This window comes from Rhinopithecus roxellana, chromosome 12 (genome assembly GCF_007565055.1).
Source record: "Rhinopithecus roxellana isolate Shanxi Qingling chromosome 12, ASM756505v1, whole genome shotgun sequence".
In the NCBI taxonomy this organism is placed as follows: domain Eukaryota; kingdom Metazoa; phylum Chordata; class Mammalia; order Primates; family Cercopithecidae; genus Rhinopithecus; species Rhinopithecus roxellana.
The window spans coordinates 141,247-158,401 of NC_044560.1; the positions used below are offsets into that span (position 1 = coordinate 141,247).

General features: G+C 52.3%; 1 protein-coding gene across 3 annotated transcripts in view; it reads right to left on the minus strand.

Moving 5' to 3' along the window:
• Positions 1–17,155, minus strand: part of KAZN (kazrin, periplakin interacting protein) — a 518,556-nt gene that overhangs the window by 52,656 nt on the left and 448,745 nt on the right. For all 3 annotated transcript variants that reach the window (XM_010378254.1, XM_010378255.2, XM_030913276.1), the window contains 3 exons: positions 9,146–9,335; positions 4,762–4,892; positions 1,430–1,480 (listed from right to left, as the gene is read on the minus strand). In XM_010378254.1, the coding sequence (XP_010376556.1) occupies positions 1,430–1,480; positions 4,762–4,892; positions 9,146–9,335 (372 nt within the window). The remainder of the gene's footprint in view (positions 1–1,429; positions 1,481–4,761; positions 4,893–9,145; positions 9,336–17,155) is intronic.

Here is a 17,155-nt window from a genome sequence, read left to right on the forward strand (position 1 = left end):
GGCAGGCGCCTGTAGTCCCAGCCACTCGGGAGGCTGAGGCAGGAGAATGGCGTAAACCCGGGAGGCGGAGCTTGCAGTGAGCTGAGGTCCGGCCACTGCACTCCAGCCTGGGCGACAGAGCGAGACTCCGTCTCAAAAAAAAAAAAAAAAGAAAAAAAAAAAGAAAAAGACCCTAAGGATGGTGTCTGGTGTACCACAGGCATTCAGTCCATGTGAGCAGCTGTGGTCATTTGTACTATAATAATATTGTTTAAATAATATTGTTTAAATTCAATTTTCCCACAACTTTCAGGTGCTTCTTAAGGGCTTGTAGGAGGATGTCCATGCACTCGGCCACTGACCGTGGTCACGTCCACGACGCGAGGCCATAGGGAGGAAAGGCGGCCACAGGCCCTGTCTGCCGTGTCAGGGCACTAAGCACACAGTGATATGGGCAAGGGGGCCTGGGAGAGCCCGGAAAATGCGGAGGAGTCTGCAGCCTGTGTCAGCCGAGGACAAGGGCTCGGCACTTGCCCTGGACAGGAGACCGTATGGCCACTGCGGGTTCCAGTTTCGATCATGACTCTACCTGTGGAACCCTGGAAAGCACCCCAGTTGCTCTGAGACGTTTTCTTGTCTGTGACGTGGGAAAACAATATTAGATGGTGGTGGTGGTGGTGGTGGTGGTAAGGTCTACTCTGCCCTCCTGTTAGGGACACTACAGGCATCTGGGTGGTATCTGCAGAAGAGTTTTGCAAACCGCCAAGTGCTTCACACAAAGACATATGGTGGCATCATGTATAACTGGGGCGGAGCTTAGACTAGACTCATGGTTCCCCAAATACTTAGGGATTTCCTGAATTCCAGGCCGCACCTGTACCCGCTGGATCAGAATCTCTAGGGCAAATGGCCCAGGAATCTGCATTTGAACCACTTCCCTGGTGGTCTCCAATGCAGATGGGTGCTGTGCAGACCAACAGGTGGGGACCCCAGGACTAGAAAGAAGACTTCGGAGACCCCTGCAGACCCTCAAATTCACGCTGTTTGTCCTCCCTGCAGCCCCCTCCTCACTCTGATGACAGAATATCGAAAACGTTAAGAATGAATCAAGTTTCTGGCAGCACAAAGAGCCCACTGCCTGGGCTATGAGCTTTTCAATAATAATGGGAATTTTAGATAGAGCTGGCTGCCAGGGTAAGCCATGGCTAGGGCATCAGGACAGAGGACATGTGTGCACTCAGTAGCTCCACAGCCCCGCAGGGCACAGGGCCAGGTGGGCCCAGGTGCTGAGCCTGGCTCAGGCCCCAGCCCACCTGAGACTCTGGAAGTGGCATAAATCCTCTTCACCTTGGGTGTGCAGCATGGATGTGGGCTGAGGGGAACAGAGAGTGAAGTCGTAGTCAAGGTGGGGTGGAGGGAGGGCCCAAGTGGCCAGGGAGGGCACACCTACCTGTACAATAGGGTTGTGCAGGTTCTTCTGAACTGGGCCGGGACTGTCGCCCTGTAGCCAGAGGAGAAGAGGAAGATGAAACAGCAGAGACATGTGACACAGGAGAGCAGAGGTGGCCCGTGCAGTGTGGGGCCTTCCGTGGAAGGATGCCATCCCTCAGGGACCACCCTGCCTCTGAGGTGGGGAGCCCACCTCCCATCTCCTGAAGCAGATACCCCCAGATGGCTTATTGTTGGGGCCTAGAATATCCCCAGAGGCCCTGGGGTCCTCTCCTGCCTGGTCTGGCCTCTCAACCCCCAACATCTTCTGACCAACAAATCAGCCACTCCAGGGCATCTAAGTTCCTGTTCTCATCAGTCCATTGACTTAGAGCTAGAGCTTGGTTAGACTTGGTGCTTTTCATAAAGAAATGTACTTTTACAGAAAAAGTACAAAATAAAGAATTTTGGGACAGAAACAAACTTAGGAGACCATGTAGCTTCTGTCTTCCCCTACAACCAACACAGTGAATCTCTGTTTGTGCAGAGGCAGGCAGGACTCGTTAGCCCTATTCACAGATATCAACAGAGGCAGCAGACAGTCCACTACCATGGAGCTAATTAGATGCAGAGCTACAACTCAAATTGGGGACTGTCAGATTTCTCCTGGCACAGTGCTCCTTCCAGGCAGGAGCTCCAGGGTAATGCACATTTGGTCCTGAGCTTTGGGCTGCCCCAGAAGAGGTCTGAGCTCCTTCCCTTTTTCCTAGGGAGCCTCAGACAGGTCCCTAGGATGGGCAGGTAGGACATTTCCATTGTGTTGCCAGCCCTGCCCTAGGTGGGTGCGGAGGGAAGCCTTAATAGCCTGCGGGGGTACAAAAGCCTTCACTACATCCCAGAATCAGTCTGTCCTGCCTGGAGCCCACAGATCCTTTGGATCAAAACAGTCATTACTAAGGAGATGCCTGGTGGTTATTTCTGACTCCTGGTGGTTATTTCTGGAATTGCAAGCATAATGCCAAAGTCCGTCAACCTTCTCCAACCTCTCTATGCTGAGTCCCTACTTCTGCTCTAAATTAGTGGCCAGAGGGTGAGAGGATGAGGCAGTCATTAGTCCAGGCTGCACTATTCTTGCTGGTGGAGGTCAGATGCCCAAGGCAAAGGGTTACCTGTAGCTATTTTCGGGCTCTTCCTGGCTTACCTTTGTGCACACCTGTTGAGATGGGGGGATAAAAGGGGTTGAAGAAGTGAGGGAATTTAATGAATGGTAGTTTAGTCTGTAGTCTCAAGGTTTGCAAACAGAACCCATTCTGAAGGCAGCTAAAATAGTTCCACTGTGGATAGGAACATCTTTGCCAAATCTATGGGTAAAGAGAATGGGGCCTGCTCACTGAAACGCCTGTATGCAGACAAATCAAAGCACCCATTTCCTGGCAGCAGGCGTGTGCCAAGGCTATGGTGGGCAAAAGGCCAGGGCTGGGTCAAGTGCAATTCAAGAGGCCTTTGGAGAACTCCTTCTGCAGAATGGGGTTTTTCCAGCAGCATTTCTGCTGCCAGAGTTCCCATGGGCCCACCATGAGAAGGCAAAATATGGCCACGGGAGGAAGGTATTCTCAATTGGGATGAGAATGGTGCAGGGACACTGCTGGTTCTAGATGTAATTCCACAGTGGTCCTTCAGAATCAGGGAATGGATATCAGAGACCTCTCCAGTGGCCCAGCTTCCTTGCCTTGGTTCTGTTAGTCAAGATAGCCTTTGTCAGTAGGATTCTCTCCTGGGGACAAGAGAAGAACATACTGCTTCCTTAAAGCACCAGTATAAAACAGAGACTCCCGCTGGGTGCAGTGGCTCATGCTTATAATCCCAGCACTTTGGAGGCTGAGATCAGGTGTTCAAGATCGCCTGAGGTCAGGTGTTCAAGACAAGCTTGGCCAACATGGTGAAATCTCATCTCTACTAAAAATACAAAAATTAGCCGGGTGTGGTGGCATACACCTGTCATGTCGGCTGTTTAGGAGGCTGAGGTAGGACAATTGTTTGAACCTGGGAGGTAGAGGTTGCAGTGAGCGGAGACTGCGTCACTGAACTCCAGCCTAGGTGACAAGAGTGAAACTCCATCACACACACACAAAAATAAATAAAATAAAACAATAAAAAAGAGAATCCCAGCCTTGAGCAGGGCTCCAGGCTGCAAATGACCTTCTTCCCACTCTGAGGAGGCGGTCTAAGGTCCCTGGGTCAGCAATCCCTGCCGCCCACCTCAGCAGACTGAGGTAGCTTCTCTGAATTTTAGTCTTAGCTATTTTTATATGCACTTTTCATTGTTATTGTGGATTGAAAAAAATGGTTCCATCAACATCTATAGGAAAGTGATTGATTTTTACACATTGATTTCCAAGCAACACTGTTATGTACATGCTTATTACTCGTTCTAATAGCTTTTCAAGTTATTCTCTTTAGTTTTCCAGGTAGAGAATCATGTCATTGGCAACTAATGGTTTTGTCCAATGTGTTCACCTCATTTCTTTTTTATTATCTATTTCGCTGGTTAATAAAGTGGCATTAACTGTGTTTTGGGAAAAGCCATCTTGTGCATTTGAGGATCTAACCCTATGATGTCTCTGTCTTTAGGATATGGCAGAGGGGAGCCTCTGCATTACCAACTGTGTGATAGAACATAAATTCAAGGTGGTCTCCACACCCGGACCCCAATATTTCATGTTAGAGCCTCGACATGGCTTCCGACTGTCCTCAGAAGCTCGACCCATCTTCATTTACTCCCTCACTGTTGCAGAGCCCATCTGTCTGCCCTACTAGTCATCAAGAGCCAGGCAGCTAGGACCTTTGCCTCCTAGGAGCTGGTGCCCAGCATGTAATCAAAAGTGTTTGATGACATAAGCAAAGGAAATAAACTTAGACCATATTCACACGCCTCTCCAGAGGCAATTCATGCCAAGACTCTTGGATCAGGATGGAGAGCTGGCTCTAAAGGGAAATGAGGCAGTGCTAGGGAGGCCCTGAGCTCTGGAAGGTAACGTGTGGGAGGAGAAGCCCACAGTCCCAGACAGGGCCCACTGGGGCAGAGTTCCAGGCTGCGCCTGCGGCCAACCCAGGCCCACTTCCTCTGGATTCTCCTCACCCTCCCGGACACAAGGAGCAAACGGGCCTCATTCCTTTTTCTCCCCACATCCATCGCTTCTTGCAAAAGGAAAGAACAGAACAGGAAATGCATTCGCCAGAGTGCTCCCTGGGTGGACGAGAGGAAACAGCGAGTATGGCTTCACCCCGCCACCCCCACCCCTGTGGTTTCTGGGCAGGGCCCAGGGGCCCAGGCCCCGCTGCTGCTGGCCTTACGTTGCAGAGGGAGTGCGTCCGGTGTCGAGGGGAGTTGATGTCGCTAGGTGTGGACGACCGGTCGCCTTCGGCGGCAGATGCGTCGGAGATGACAGAGGGCTGCCGGGAGTGGCAGGGGCTCACCCTGACCGCTGGAAAGCAGGGACAGCTGGTGAGTGAGGGATGGAGAGAATGTCCTCGCCTGTGCTGCCTTGGCGGCTATTCCACCCAACATCCCCGTTCTGCAGATGGGAACACTGAGGTGTAGAAAGGGGAAGAGACATGCCTGGTTCTCCAACCCCCTACTCCACAGCTCCACACATTCCCATAGAGCAGCTGCTGGGAAGAACCACCCACAGCCTTTGGATCCAATGAACCCTCCTCCACCAGCACGAACGAGGAGAAGACGTGGAAGTTTTCAAGTCTTCTTCTCATTCCAAGTTCAAGTCTCCTCGTTTCCAAGTCCAATATAGGAAAGTGCTTGATGTTTATAAATGCATTTCTAAGGAGCACCGTGATGCATTAATACTTGAGTACTCTGTGACTCTGTTCATATGCTCCCACCACCTGGACATTCCTAGACCTGGTGCAATCCTAACCACTGCCCCCAATCGGTTTCCCAAATGAGAAACCTAAAGGCCACCACCACTTTCTCTCTTTCCCCCATATCCCACATCCAATCAGTAGCAGCAGCTCCAAAACGTTGCCCCAAATCTGCCTGCTTCTCTCCCACTGCATTGCCACCACTGACTCTTGCCTGGAAGACCACACAGCCTCCTGGTGGGTCGCGTCGACTCCACTCTACACACCAGAGCATGAGTCACCAGCATCTCATCTCTCTTCCTCCTGGCCTCCAACACGGCCTGATGTGCCATGGCCCTGCCTACCCCAGCAGCCTCAGCTTGAGCCACATCAGCCTTCTGACTGCCTGAGACAGGTCATGTCCCCCTGCCTTGGTCTCTGCCATTCCTGTTGCCCGTCAGGGGCACCGTCACCCTCCAGGTCTCAGTCTGTCCCGGGAGGCCTTCCCCAGTAATCAGCTCTCCCTACTTTGCCTTGTCGTTTCTCATCAAAGCGCCTGTTTTTGGCTGGGCATGCTGGCTCTTGCTTGTAATCTCAGTACTTTGGGAGGGAGAAGAGGGAGGACTGCGTAAGCCCAGGACTTCGAAACCAGCCTGGGCAACATAGCAAGACTCCATCTCTCCATCCCCCCAAAAAAGTGCCTGTTTTCTGTTGATTTCTCTCCTTGTGCTAATTACAATCTGTCATTGTTCTGCTTGTTATTTATTTATTTATTTTTGAGACAGAGTCCTGCTCTGTTGCCCAGGCTGGAGTGCAGTGACGCGATCTTTGCTCACCACAACCTCTGCCTCCTGGGTTCAAGCAATTCTCCTGCCTCAGCCTCCCGAGTAGCTGGGACTACGGGCGTGTGCCACCAAATCCGGCTAATTTTTGTATTTTTAGTAAAGACAGGGTTTCACCATGTTGGCCAGGCTGGTCTGGAACTCCTGACCTCATGATTTGCCCACCTTGGCCTCCCAAAGTGCTGGGATTACAGGCGTGAGCCACGGCACCCTGCCTGCTTGTTCTTTGATAGTGTATTTACATGTCATATCTGTACACTGACAACATCTGCTCTGGGAGGGCAGGCGTCCTGGGTGTCTTACCCTGTTGAATCCCAGAGCTCATGGTGCCTAGCACATAGTAGGTACTCAATAAATAGTGGCTGAATGAAAGGTCTAGACCAGAAGCCACAGCTCAGAAGCCCTTCCCAGTCCCCAGCAGGTTGCTCTCCTGTCTGCAGGCATTGGCACTGGATGGAGAAAGCATCTTTTGTTTGACAAGACTGGCTAAGCACCTACTATGTGCAGGCGGCACGCCAGCAGGTAGGGCAGCATCCTTGCAAAAGACAGTCCTTGCCGCCAATGGCCATATGCTCTAATACAGAAGATTGGTGGCTGAAGGAGCCCTGGCTTTGGAGTCAACTCCAATCAGGGTGAGTTTACCCTACAGGCTGTGTGGCCTTGAGCATCCTGCCTGGCCCCTCTGAGCCAGGTTTGTTATGTGTAACACGGGGGTGGATGCCAGTGGTATCAATCCCAGAGAGTAGCTGCATGTATGATGTGCCTACCACAGTGCCAGACACTGGACAGATGGGAGGAGTCATGTGACAAATGCATCAACAGCAAACCTGAGGTAGGGTAAGAGGTGCTCTGACACAAGTGAGCACCCAACTTTACAGGAGCATAGAGGACACAGGGGAGAGAGCACGGAAGGCTTCCTGGAGGAGGGGGTATCTGATAAAACCCATGAAGATGGTTGTATGTGAGGCAGATACTGTGGAGGACGAAGGGTCCAGAGGGCAGATCCATCAGCCTGTTCAGGCTTTCCCAGATCAGAGCCAGGTCCATTGAGGAGAGGTCCTGCAGAGGCAGATGAGGATGACCAGGAGTCTGCCGCCTCTACGTGATGCAGAAACTGCTCAAGCCCTGTCTGCCTTCAAACTGCACCTCTGCCCTCCTGCTGCCCTGGGGCTGGACCAGAAGCCAGGACAGCTGGCTGCACGGCTGGGCTCTGAGACTATGAACAAGTGATGGCCCTCTCTGGGTCTCAGTTTCCCTGCCTGATGAGGATGCCGGTCCCAGGCAGTTTTATTATAAGCTCTTCCAGCTCTGAGTTGAGACTTTGAAGGCCAGAGCTGCCCACCCTTACCCCAAAAAAATCACACAACCCTGGGTCAGACAGCAAAGGGAGGGCTGCTGTCTCCACTCAGTGGGAGGGGAAGACTCTGAATTTGCTTACTGTCTGGGTTCTCAAAGTCCCTGTGTCACCTATCAATGATGACAACAACGGTGATGATGATGATAATGAGAATAGCAGCTAATATTTACCCAGCTCTGACCGTGATCCCAGCCCCATTCCCGCAGTTTTACACATTTCGTCTTCACGAAAGCCCCGTGAAGTAGGTTGAGGAAGTCTCAGCAAACACCGTTAATGTACGTTGTGTGCTAAGAGCCTAATGCCCCTTTTATACATGGGGAAACTGAGGACCCTGGCCAAGGTCATGGGTTATGCCCCTAGTAAGCAGCAGGGCCAGAGCTGAACCCAGCAGTCTGAATCCAGGGTCTATGCCCCTTCACCCCAATGACTCACCTACACTGCCCCAGCTGAACTCCTGACAGGCAATAGCAGGGCCTGCTGGCTTCTCCCTGATCAGCCTGCCAGCCCCTTACGGGTCAGGGCTGTGTCTGACTCATCTGCAGTGCCAAGGGCCAGCCTAGCCGGCCGCCTTCACAGTGACCGTCTCCCACCCTTGCTGCACTGGCTGCTGTTGGCTGCCAATGGTACCAATCCCATAGAGTAGCTGCATGTATGATGTGCCTACCACAGTGCCAGGCACTGGACAGATGGGAGGAGTCATGTGACAAATGCATCAATAGCAAATCTGAGGTAGGGTAAGAGGTGCTCTGACGCAGGTGAGCACGCAACTTTACAGAAGCATAGACGACACAGGGGAGAGAGCACGGAAGGCTTCCTGGAGGAGGGGGTGTCTGATAATACGCATGGAGATGGTTGTATGTGAGGCAGATACTGTGGAGGAGGAAGGGCCCAGAGGGCAGATCCGTCAGCCTGTCCAGGCTTTCCCAGACCAGAGCCAGCTCCATTGAGGAGAGGCCCTGCAGAGGTAGATGAGGATGACCAAACTTGCATCTATCACAACTTGCATCTATCACGTAAGGGCACCTACTTGCAGAAGGGATAGAGAACAGAGCAAGGTGGCCTGCAGACGTGCAACAGGACAGCGAGGAGTTTGGAGCCTGTTCCATGGGCAGTGGGTACAGATGCTGCCCAGAGGCCAGACTTCCCTGCCGAGTGCCTGGAGCAAACACCTGTGACATTGACATTAGCCCCTCCTGGATGCCCTGCGATTGGCCAGAGCTGTCAATCAAGCAGTTCTGCTGCCTCTCCTGCCAAAGGATGCCCATGTGACTCTGATGTGGCCAATCAGACTCTTTCTTTAGGATTTGCTATGGACACAGGGGGAAGAGATAGTTTTTCTTTCTTAAGACTTGAGCTGTGAGGGTCTTAAACATCTGGAACTGCAGGGGACTATTTTACTTTCTTGCAGAAAGAGACAGCCTAAAGATGAGGCCAAAAGGAGGTACGCAGAGCTAAGAGATGGAGAGACATGGTCAGAGGGACCAAAATAGTGTTTGAACCTCTGGATCCAGCTACGCCTGCTGTCCATCTCTTAGATTTTTCAGTTACACGAGCCCAAGGTCTCTGCCCCACACCCCCTAAGCTGCTGTAGTGTGAACAAAGAAGCTGCCTCTCCCACTGGGTCGGATGGCCTCCTGTGAAGCCCCTCGAAATCGTGGTGGGGCCAGGCCAGGGCAGGACTCACCTTGCCGGTCCGCAGGGTGAGGGGGGTGTGAGTGGTAGAGAGTCTGTTGACTCTGCCGGATGGCTGCGGTCAGCGGGAGGTCCGCCTGCACCACCCACTCCTGGTTGCCGTTGAGCACCGTCTCGCCCGGCATGGCGAGGGAATGCCGCTTGGGGACATCCTTGGTCAGCGTAGCTAAGGACTGTTTGGCCTGGAGAGAGCAGGAAGACAGGAAGAAGAAGTCACAACCAAGGGGACCTCTTGGCCAGCTGCTCGGCACCACCCACTGCCATGGGGAGAAAGCCCTGAACTTCTGCACCAGGTATTGCTGGCTCTGCATCGAGTGCCAATTGTAAGTCAAGCACCTGCCCTGCAACCGTGTGAGGGAGGAACTGTCGTTCTCCTCGTTAGACAGCTGGAGGCGCAAAGGCATGGAGAGGTGTGGAGCCTGCCTTGGGATCCCACAGCTCAGAAGTGGCAGAGCCAGGATCAAATCCAGACAGAGCCCAAGCTCCAAAGAACTGTGCCAGGGCCTGGCCACCTTGTCACACAACTCTAGGGGGCGCTGCTTACATAAACATGGTCCCTCTTGGTCTCCCCATCTTACATAGTGGGATCCTAAAGTTCAGAATGGTGGAGTAATTTGCTCAAAGTCACACAAGTAGAAGAAGTGGAGTTTGAACCCAGTTCTGTCTGACTTTTGTCACATTTGTGTCAACTTAACTCACCCGAGAGCTCACCTGGGGGTTACCCACCAACAGCGAAAGTGAGACCAGAAATAGAGGGGGTCCAAGAACACTCCCCTTTTTTGTTTTGAGATGGAGTTTCACTCTGTTGCCCAGGCTGGAGTGCAGTGGCTCACCTCACTGCAACCTCCGCCTCTGGGGTTCAAGTAGTTCTCCTGCCTCAACCTCATGTGTAGCTGGGATTACAGGCATGTGCTATTACACCTGGCTAATTTTTGTATTTTTAGTAGAGACGGGGTTTCACCATGTTGGCCAGGCTGGGCTCGAACTGCTGACCTCAAGTGATCCACCTGCCTTGGCCTCCCAAAGTGCTGGGATTACAGGCGTGAGCCACCGCGCCCGGCCCCAGGAACACTCTTATCACCATTCTTTTGGATTCTCCAAGGACTAGCCAGGATTCAAGTCCGATTGTAAGAAAAAGGTGTTTTGGCTCCCATTAGTTTAACTCCTTGCAAGGTTGAAGGCTGCTTCATCTCCCTTTCACAAGGTTTTGCCAGAGAAGAGCCATGTGCACCTTCTGCGGAACTAGCAAGGAGATGGGCAGGTGCACGATCAGCCTACATGACCAGCTCCTGCTTGAATGCAGGCTGGGGAGAGGGCAGATCCTAAGCCCAGCTCTCAGGAGCCCACGCCAAGAACATGTAAGGCAGGAGGGAGCCCAGGGACAAGTGTGGGGCTGAGCTGGGGCCGGGAGGCCACCTTGACTGGTCACACAGGTCTTCCTTTCTCTGCCCAGTGTCTGCCCAAATTCTTTTGGGGAGAAAAAGGGCAGTATTAGAAATGTGTTAATGCATATTCTTTTTTTTTTCTTTTCTTGTTTTTTTTTTTTTTTTTTTTTTTGAGATGGAGTCTCGCTCTATTGCCCAGGCCAGAGTGCAGTGACACGATCTCAGTTTATCGCCACCTCTGCCTCCCAGGCTCAACCAATTCTCCTGCCTCAGTCTCCTGAGTAGCTGGGATTACAGGTGCCTGCCACCACACCTGGCTAATTTTTTGTATTTTTGGTAGAGATAGGGTTGCACCATGTTGGCCAGGCTGGTCTCAAACTCCTGACCTCAAGTGATCCACTCGCCTCGGCCTCCCAAAGTGTTAATGCACCTTCTTTTCATCACAGTCATTTTCTACTTGTGATTGGCTCTGCAGGCTCATGACAGGGCAGAGGAGACAGGGAGAGGCCCAGGGGTCCCCCACACTGAGGTTTTGGGTGAACACTGACGTTTCGGGGGTAGCTATGTGTGTGCCACTGTGAGTGCTGGCTTTGCCTCTCATCTGAACACAGATTAAAAAAAAAAATCCATTTCATCTCTCCACAACCTTTCCAACCTTGCCCCAGGCCTGGAGTTCTTCCTGGCAGAGCTGAGGTTCTTGAGAAAGGGTCCCACCAAGAAACGGACAGTCCTTGGCCTAATGCCTGATGCACCCTCATCACATCGACCAGCTGTGTTATTTTAGACAAGTCACTCCCTCCTCTGAGCCTCAGTTTCCCCATCTGTATAGTGAAAAGCCTGGACCAAGTGATCCTCAGGGCTCCTTCCAGCTCGGACACCCTAGAAGTCTGTGAAATCACTTCCGTCCCACTGCCAGCTCCCAGGGAATAGAAATCCATGCCACAGAGGCTGAGCTGAGGGTGCCAGCCTTGCCCCCCAAATCTGGCTTGCCCCTGCTCTGGCCGAGAAAACCCCTTGTGCTCTGCCACCCTCACGCGCTCCATGCAACAGTGCTGGGTTGCGGGTAGGGAGTTAGGGATTATCTGTGCTCAACAGATAAGAAACCAAAACTCAGAGAGGTTCAGTGACTTCTCCAGTGGGTGCAACATGCAACCTGGGTACCAAAGCCTGGCGCCTGACTGGGAGCCGAGTGTGGTTTCCCCTAAGCCCACGTTCCTGCGGGGCAAGAAAACAATCAGCACAAATGACGTGGGCCGGTCCTGTCTGCTCACCAGAGTCCCCAGCACCTGGTCTGGGGCTGGGCACATCCAGGACACATGCCGGAAGAACCTGCAGGATAAATGGAAGCAGATCCCTGCTTCACAGAGCCTTTGTTGTGTTGATGGCCCAGGGAACAGCTCTGTGGTCCTACTGCAAGAACAATGGGGTAACTTTTCTGTTTAAGGAAGGAGTGAAGCTGGGTGTGTCTTGAGCCTCTGTACATTCTCCTGCCTCAGCCTCTCGAGTAGCTGGGACTACAGGTGCCCGCCACCACGCCTGGCTAATTTTTTGTATTTTTAGTAGAGATGGGGTTTCACTGTGTTAGCCAGGATGGTCTCGATCTCCTGACCTCATGATCCGCCCGCCTTGGCCTCCCAAAGTGCTGGGATTACAGGTGTGAACCACGACGCCTGGCACTCAGGTATGTCTTTATCAGCAGGCCCAGGATCATGGAGACGCACACTTCCTGAACCACCACACCCAGCTCAGGTGAGTCAGTGGCTGCACCTGCCTTCCCTCCAGGTGTGCGTGCACACAGCCTCCTGGCCCTCCACACTGCTACACTTGCAGTCTTAGGGGGATGCCCCACTCCCTTGCTTCCTCCTGCCCAGTCCATCTGGCTGCCCAGAAAGTGCGACTCGGGAGAAATAAGCACCCAGGCTGGTCTGCCGTCATGCAGCAATGAACCTTCAGCTCTCCCCTCCTGCAAACACTCCCAGCCACATGCATAGGAAGCACAGGATTGTACAAGCCAGCCCCTGAAACAGGCAGCCCTTGGAGGGAGCATGGGAGGGAGTGACGAAGAGGCCTAGGCGGGGTGGCTCTCCTGAACCCATGCGCTTCCTTTCCAGGCAGGGCCTCATCTCTGTCTGGGCCTGGGAGTGGCATCTTCCATCTCAGTAGGCAGCTTGACATCCTTGCTACCTGACAATTGGGAGGTCCCCTACGGTTGGTCCTTCAGAATGGGTTGGCTGTACCTGTGAGTTCTAAAGCAAATCTATCCAGGACTGTAAACTTCCAAGGCAAAGCTATAATGGAGAGGAACGGCAGATGACGCATGTGAAGTTTCATCTAAAATACATGCACCTGCTTGCACACCCACGTACCCATACACAGGCACATACGTATACACACACATACACACATGCACACACGCACACACATACACACAAAATACACACATGCACATACACATATACACATATGTATGCACCAATATGGTTTGGCTGTGTCCCCACCCAAATCTCATATTGAATTGTAGCTCCCATAATCCCCACGTGTCATGGGAGGGACCTGGTGGGAGGTAATTGAATCATGGGGGTGGGTTTTTCCTGTGCTGTTCTCATAATAGTGAATAAGTCTCCTGAGATCTTATGGTTTTATAAATGGCAGTTCCCCTGCTCAAGCTCTCTTGCCTGCTGCCATGTGAGATGTGCCTTTGCTCCTCTTTCACCTTCCACCATGATTGTGAGGCCTCCCCAGCCATGTGGAACTGTGAGTCCATTAAGCCTCCCTTTCTTTACAAATTACCCAGTCTTGGGCATGCCTTTTTTGTTTTTGTTTTTTTTTTTGAGGCAGAGTCTCGCTCTGTCGCCCAGGCTGGAGTGCAGTGTCGCGATCTTAGCTCACTGCAAGCTCCACCTTCCTGGTTCATGCCATTCTCCTGCCTCAGCCTTCAGAGTAGCTGGGACTACAGGCGCTCGACACCACACCTGGCTAATTTTTTGTATTTTTAGTAGAGACGGGGTTTCACCGTGTTAGTCAGGATGGTCTCGATCTCCTGACCTCGTGATCTGCCTGCCTTGGCCTCCCAAAGTGCTGGGATTATAGGCGTGAGCCACTGCGCCCGGCCCTCAGGTATGTCTTTATCAGCAGCCTGAGAAAAGACTAACACACACACATATACACATGTACACACACACACATTAGATCCTCTCCCGTGGCAACTGACACATTTCTCTGACTAATCTCTTCCACTAAATGCAATTTAATGCTGGGAACTCCCCTTGGGCTCTGACTCTTCTCCTCTCTGAGCCTCCACCCTCTTCCAAGCACTGGGAACCCGGAACATCAAGCTCCTGGGAATTGTTAACTTGACACAAATGTGTCCATGTCACAAAAGTCAGACAGAACTGGGTTGAAACTCCATTTCTCCTACTTAACTTGCTGTGTGACCTTGAGCAAACTACTCCACCATTCTGAACTTCAGGGTCCCACAATATAAGATGGTGAAACCAAGAACGACCATGTTTATATAAGCAGCGCCCCCTGGAGTTGTGTGACGAGGTGGCCAGGCCCTGGCACAGTTCTTTGGAGCTTGGGCTCTGTCTGGATTTGATTCTGGCTCTGCCACTCTGAGCTGTGGGATCCCAAGGCAGGCTCCACACCTCTCCATGCCTTGGTGCCTCCATCTGTCCAACGGGGGAGAACGACAGTTCCTCCCTCACATGGCTGCTAGGGAGAGTGCTTGGTCCAGGGTAAAAATACCCAATAAATATTAGCGATTGTTATTAAAGAGTCTCTATTTCACAAGCAGGGATGATGGGATGATGTGAGGAGTAATTCACACCAGGGTCAAGGATCCGGGTTGGCCCACGGTCTCAGAGCAGCCATGGTGCTCAGTTAGGATTACCTGTGCACTCCCTGAGCCTGGGCGGTGAGACCCATGAGGCAGGAAGGGGAGATGGCAGCACAGGGCCCTGCCCTCGCCCACCTTTTGGCTGGGGTCAATGGCAGTTCCTGTTAACTAGGAGGGCCTGAGGATCTGCTGATCGGGAGACCATGATGCACCCATCCCATTTCCCATATAAGACAGCAAGCCTGGCCCTGCAGGCACGCCGTGCCCGGAAACCGAATCCTCTACCGGGTCCTTCAGCTGATGTGTGCTTGTCTAGGGAATGTTTCTCTGGGGTAAAGACTGGGAGGATCCCGACGCAGGAGCCTCTGAGCAGACACCGGAAGGTTGGTGCTCCTGTGCGGATGGCACATTGTGCCAAAAGCGCACTGAGGGGGCACAAGGACACCTTCCTCCCGTGCTTCATATACACACTCTATGGCACAGCTAAGTTCTTCTCCTTGGGGGGAAGCCGACTGGGATCTTCTTTCACAGATCTCAGGGGTACGGGTAGGAGCAGGTCCAGTAGGGAGGCACCGGTGTGAGCTGCTGAGGCAAATATGGGCCACAACACCAACGACCAGTGACCAAGAACCAAAGGCCAAGGACCATTGCAGGCTCTGGCTGTGGAGGGGAGGCTCCTCTGGGGGCAGCGACAGGCTTGGCTCAGGTGGGCTCGGGTATGGGCAATCCTGCCCTCATGCAGTGTGGCAGCCCCCCACCACTCTGGGGTCAGATCCAGCCTGGGAACTGGCTTGGCAAGGGCTGGTCCAAATGGTCCAAAAAGGCGGTGGCCAGGGGCCTGGAGGTGGCACATTTGGGGCGGACTGCTTTCGTTGCAGCTGAGAACGGGCACAAGGGGCATGGACTCAGAGTGTGGCCATTAAAAAGGAACCTGAGGCTTGGCCAACACCTTCTGCTTCTCTGCCCGCTCATCCCTCACAGTCCCTGCCTCTCCTCTGTTGCTGTGGTGGCTTTTTTACAAATGAGGAAACTGAGGCAGGAAAAGGTTAAAGGTGACATGTGCGAGGTCAAATACTGATGAGTAGAACAGGAGGACAGGGTGGCTCTAGGGCAACCTCAGCACAGAGCTGTGAATGCTGACCGAGTTCTGCAGCTGCCTTCCCGATTCACCCCCTGCCTCATTTGCCTACACTGTCACTAGGGGGAAGGTTCAGTTCTATTCTATTCTACTCTATTCTACTCTACTCTCCTCTACTCCACTCTACTCTACTCTACTCTACTCTACTCTACTCTACTCTACTCTACTCTACTCTACTCTACTCTACTCTATTCCATTCCATTCCATTCCATTCCATTCCATTCCATTCCATTCCATTCCATTCCATTCCATTCCATTCCACTCCATTCCATCCCATTGAGATGGAGTCTCACTCTGCCATCCAGGCTCTCCTCCCCTCCCCTCCCCTCCCCTCCCCTCTGTCACACTGAGCCCCTGGTGGCTTCTGGAGGCCTCTCTAGCCACAAGCTCCCTGTAACTGCCCAGCCACCCTATGGGGAAGGTAGGGTGGGATTAAGACCCCAGTCTGGGTACGGTGGCTCACGCCTGTAATCTCAGCACTTTGGGAGGCTGAGGCAGGTGGATCATGAGGTCAGGAGTTTGAGACCCGTCTGGCCAAGATGGTAAAACCCCATCTCTACTAAAAAATACACAAATTAGCCAGGAGCAGTGGCAGGTACCTGTAATCCCAGCTATTTGGGAGGCTGAGGCAGGAGAATCACTTGAACCCGGGAGACGGAGTTTACAGTGAACTGAGATCATGCCACTGCACTCTAGTCTGGGCGACAGAGCAAGATTCTGTCTCAAAAAAAAGACCCCACTCCCAGCGCAGTAACAAGTAAAAGGCACTGAAGCCCAGAACAGTTGAGTGAGCAGCCCAAGGTCACACAGGAGCAGGCAGAACAGACCTCCAGGGCTCTCTCTCCCAACCCAGACCCTCTGTCCCCACACACAAAGGCTAAGCATCTCCTGGGAAAACAAAGTGTCTGAAAGTATTTTGAGGGTTTGGTTTGGGTTAGGAAAGAATTATTTGTTTCCTTAATGACCCAAGTAAGACATTTTTGCTGCAGAGACATTTGAAAAGAGGCCAATAAACAAACAAATAAATAAAAGTCGCTACCACTCTGAGAGAATGAATGTTAATATTTCCATGTATTTCCTCCCAAATATTTTCCTAAGCAAATATGTATATTTTAAACAAACATTTTTTTTCCCTTTCCTTTTTTTTTTAAATTTTTTTGGAGACAGGGTCTCACTGTTGCCCAGGCTGGGGTGCAGTGGCTTACTACAGCCTCCACCTCCTGGGCTCAGGCAATCCTTTTGCCTCAGCCACTGGAGTAATTGGGACTACAGGCATGTACCATGCCTGGCTAATTTTTCTGAATTTTTTGGTAGAGAAGGAGTTTTGCCATGTTGCCCAGGCTGGTCTCAAGCTGCTGGGCTCAAAAACAATCTTCTGCCTGCCTCGGCCTCCTAAACTGCTGGGATTACAGGCATAAGCCATCGCACTTGGCCTTTTTTTTCCTAACAGTAGGTTGGGATGTGTGGAAAAGTGAGTGTTTTCCCAGCATCTCCACATTCCCTGGGCCCAAGGCAGGTGGATAAAAGCCTGGTCCAGGCTCTGGGGGTATGGTCTTGGAGGGATACTTACGATGCATTGCAGAAAGCCCCCTCCCGCTGCGGGCCCTGCCCCTCTGCTTGTGTTCTGCTCTGCCCCACCCA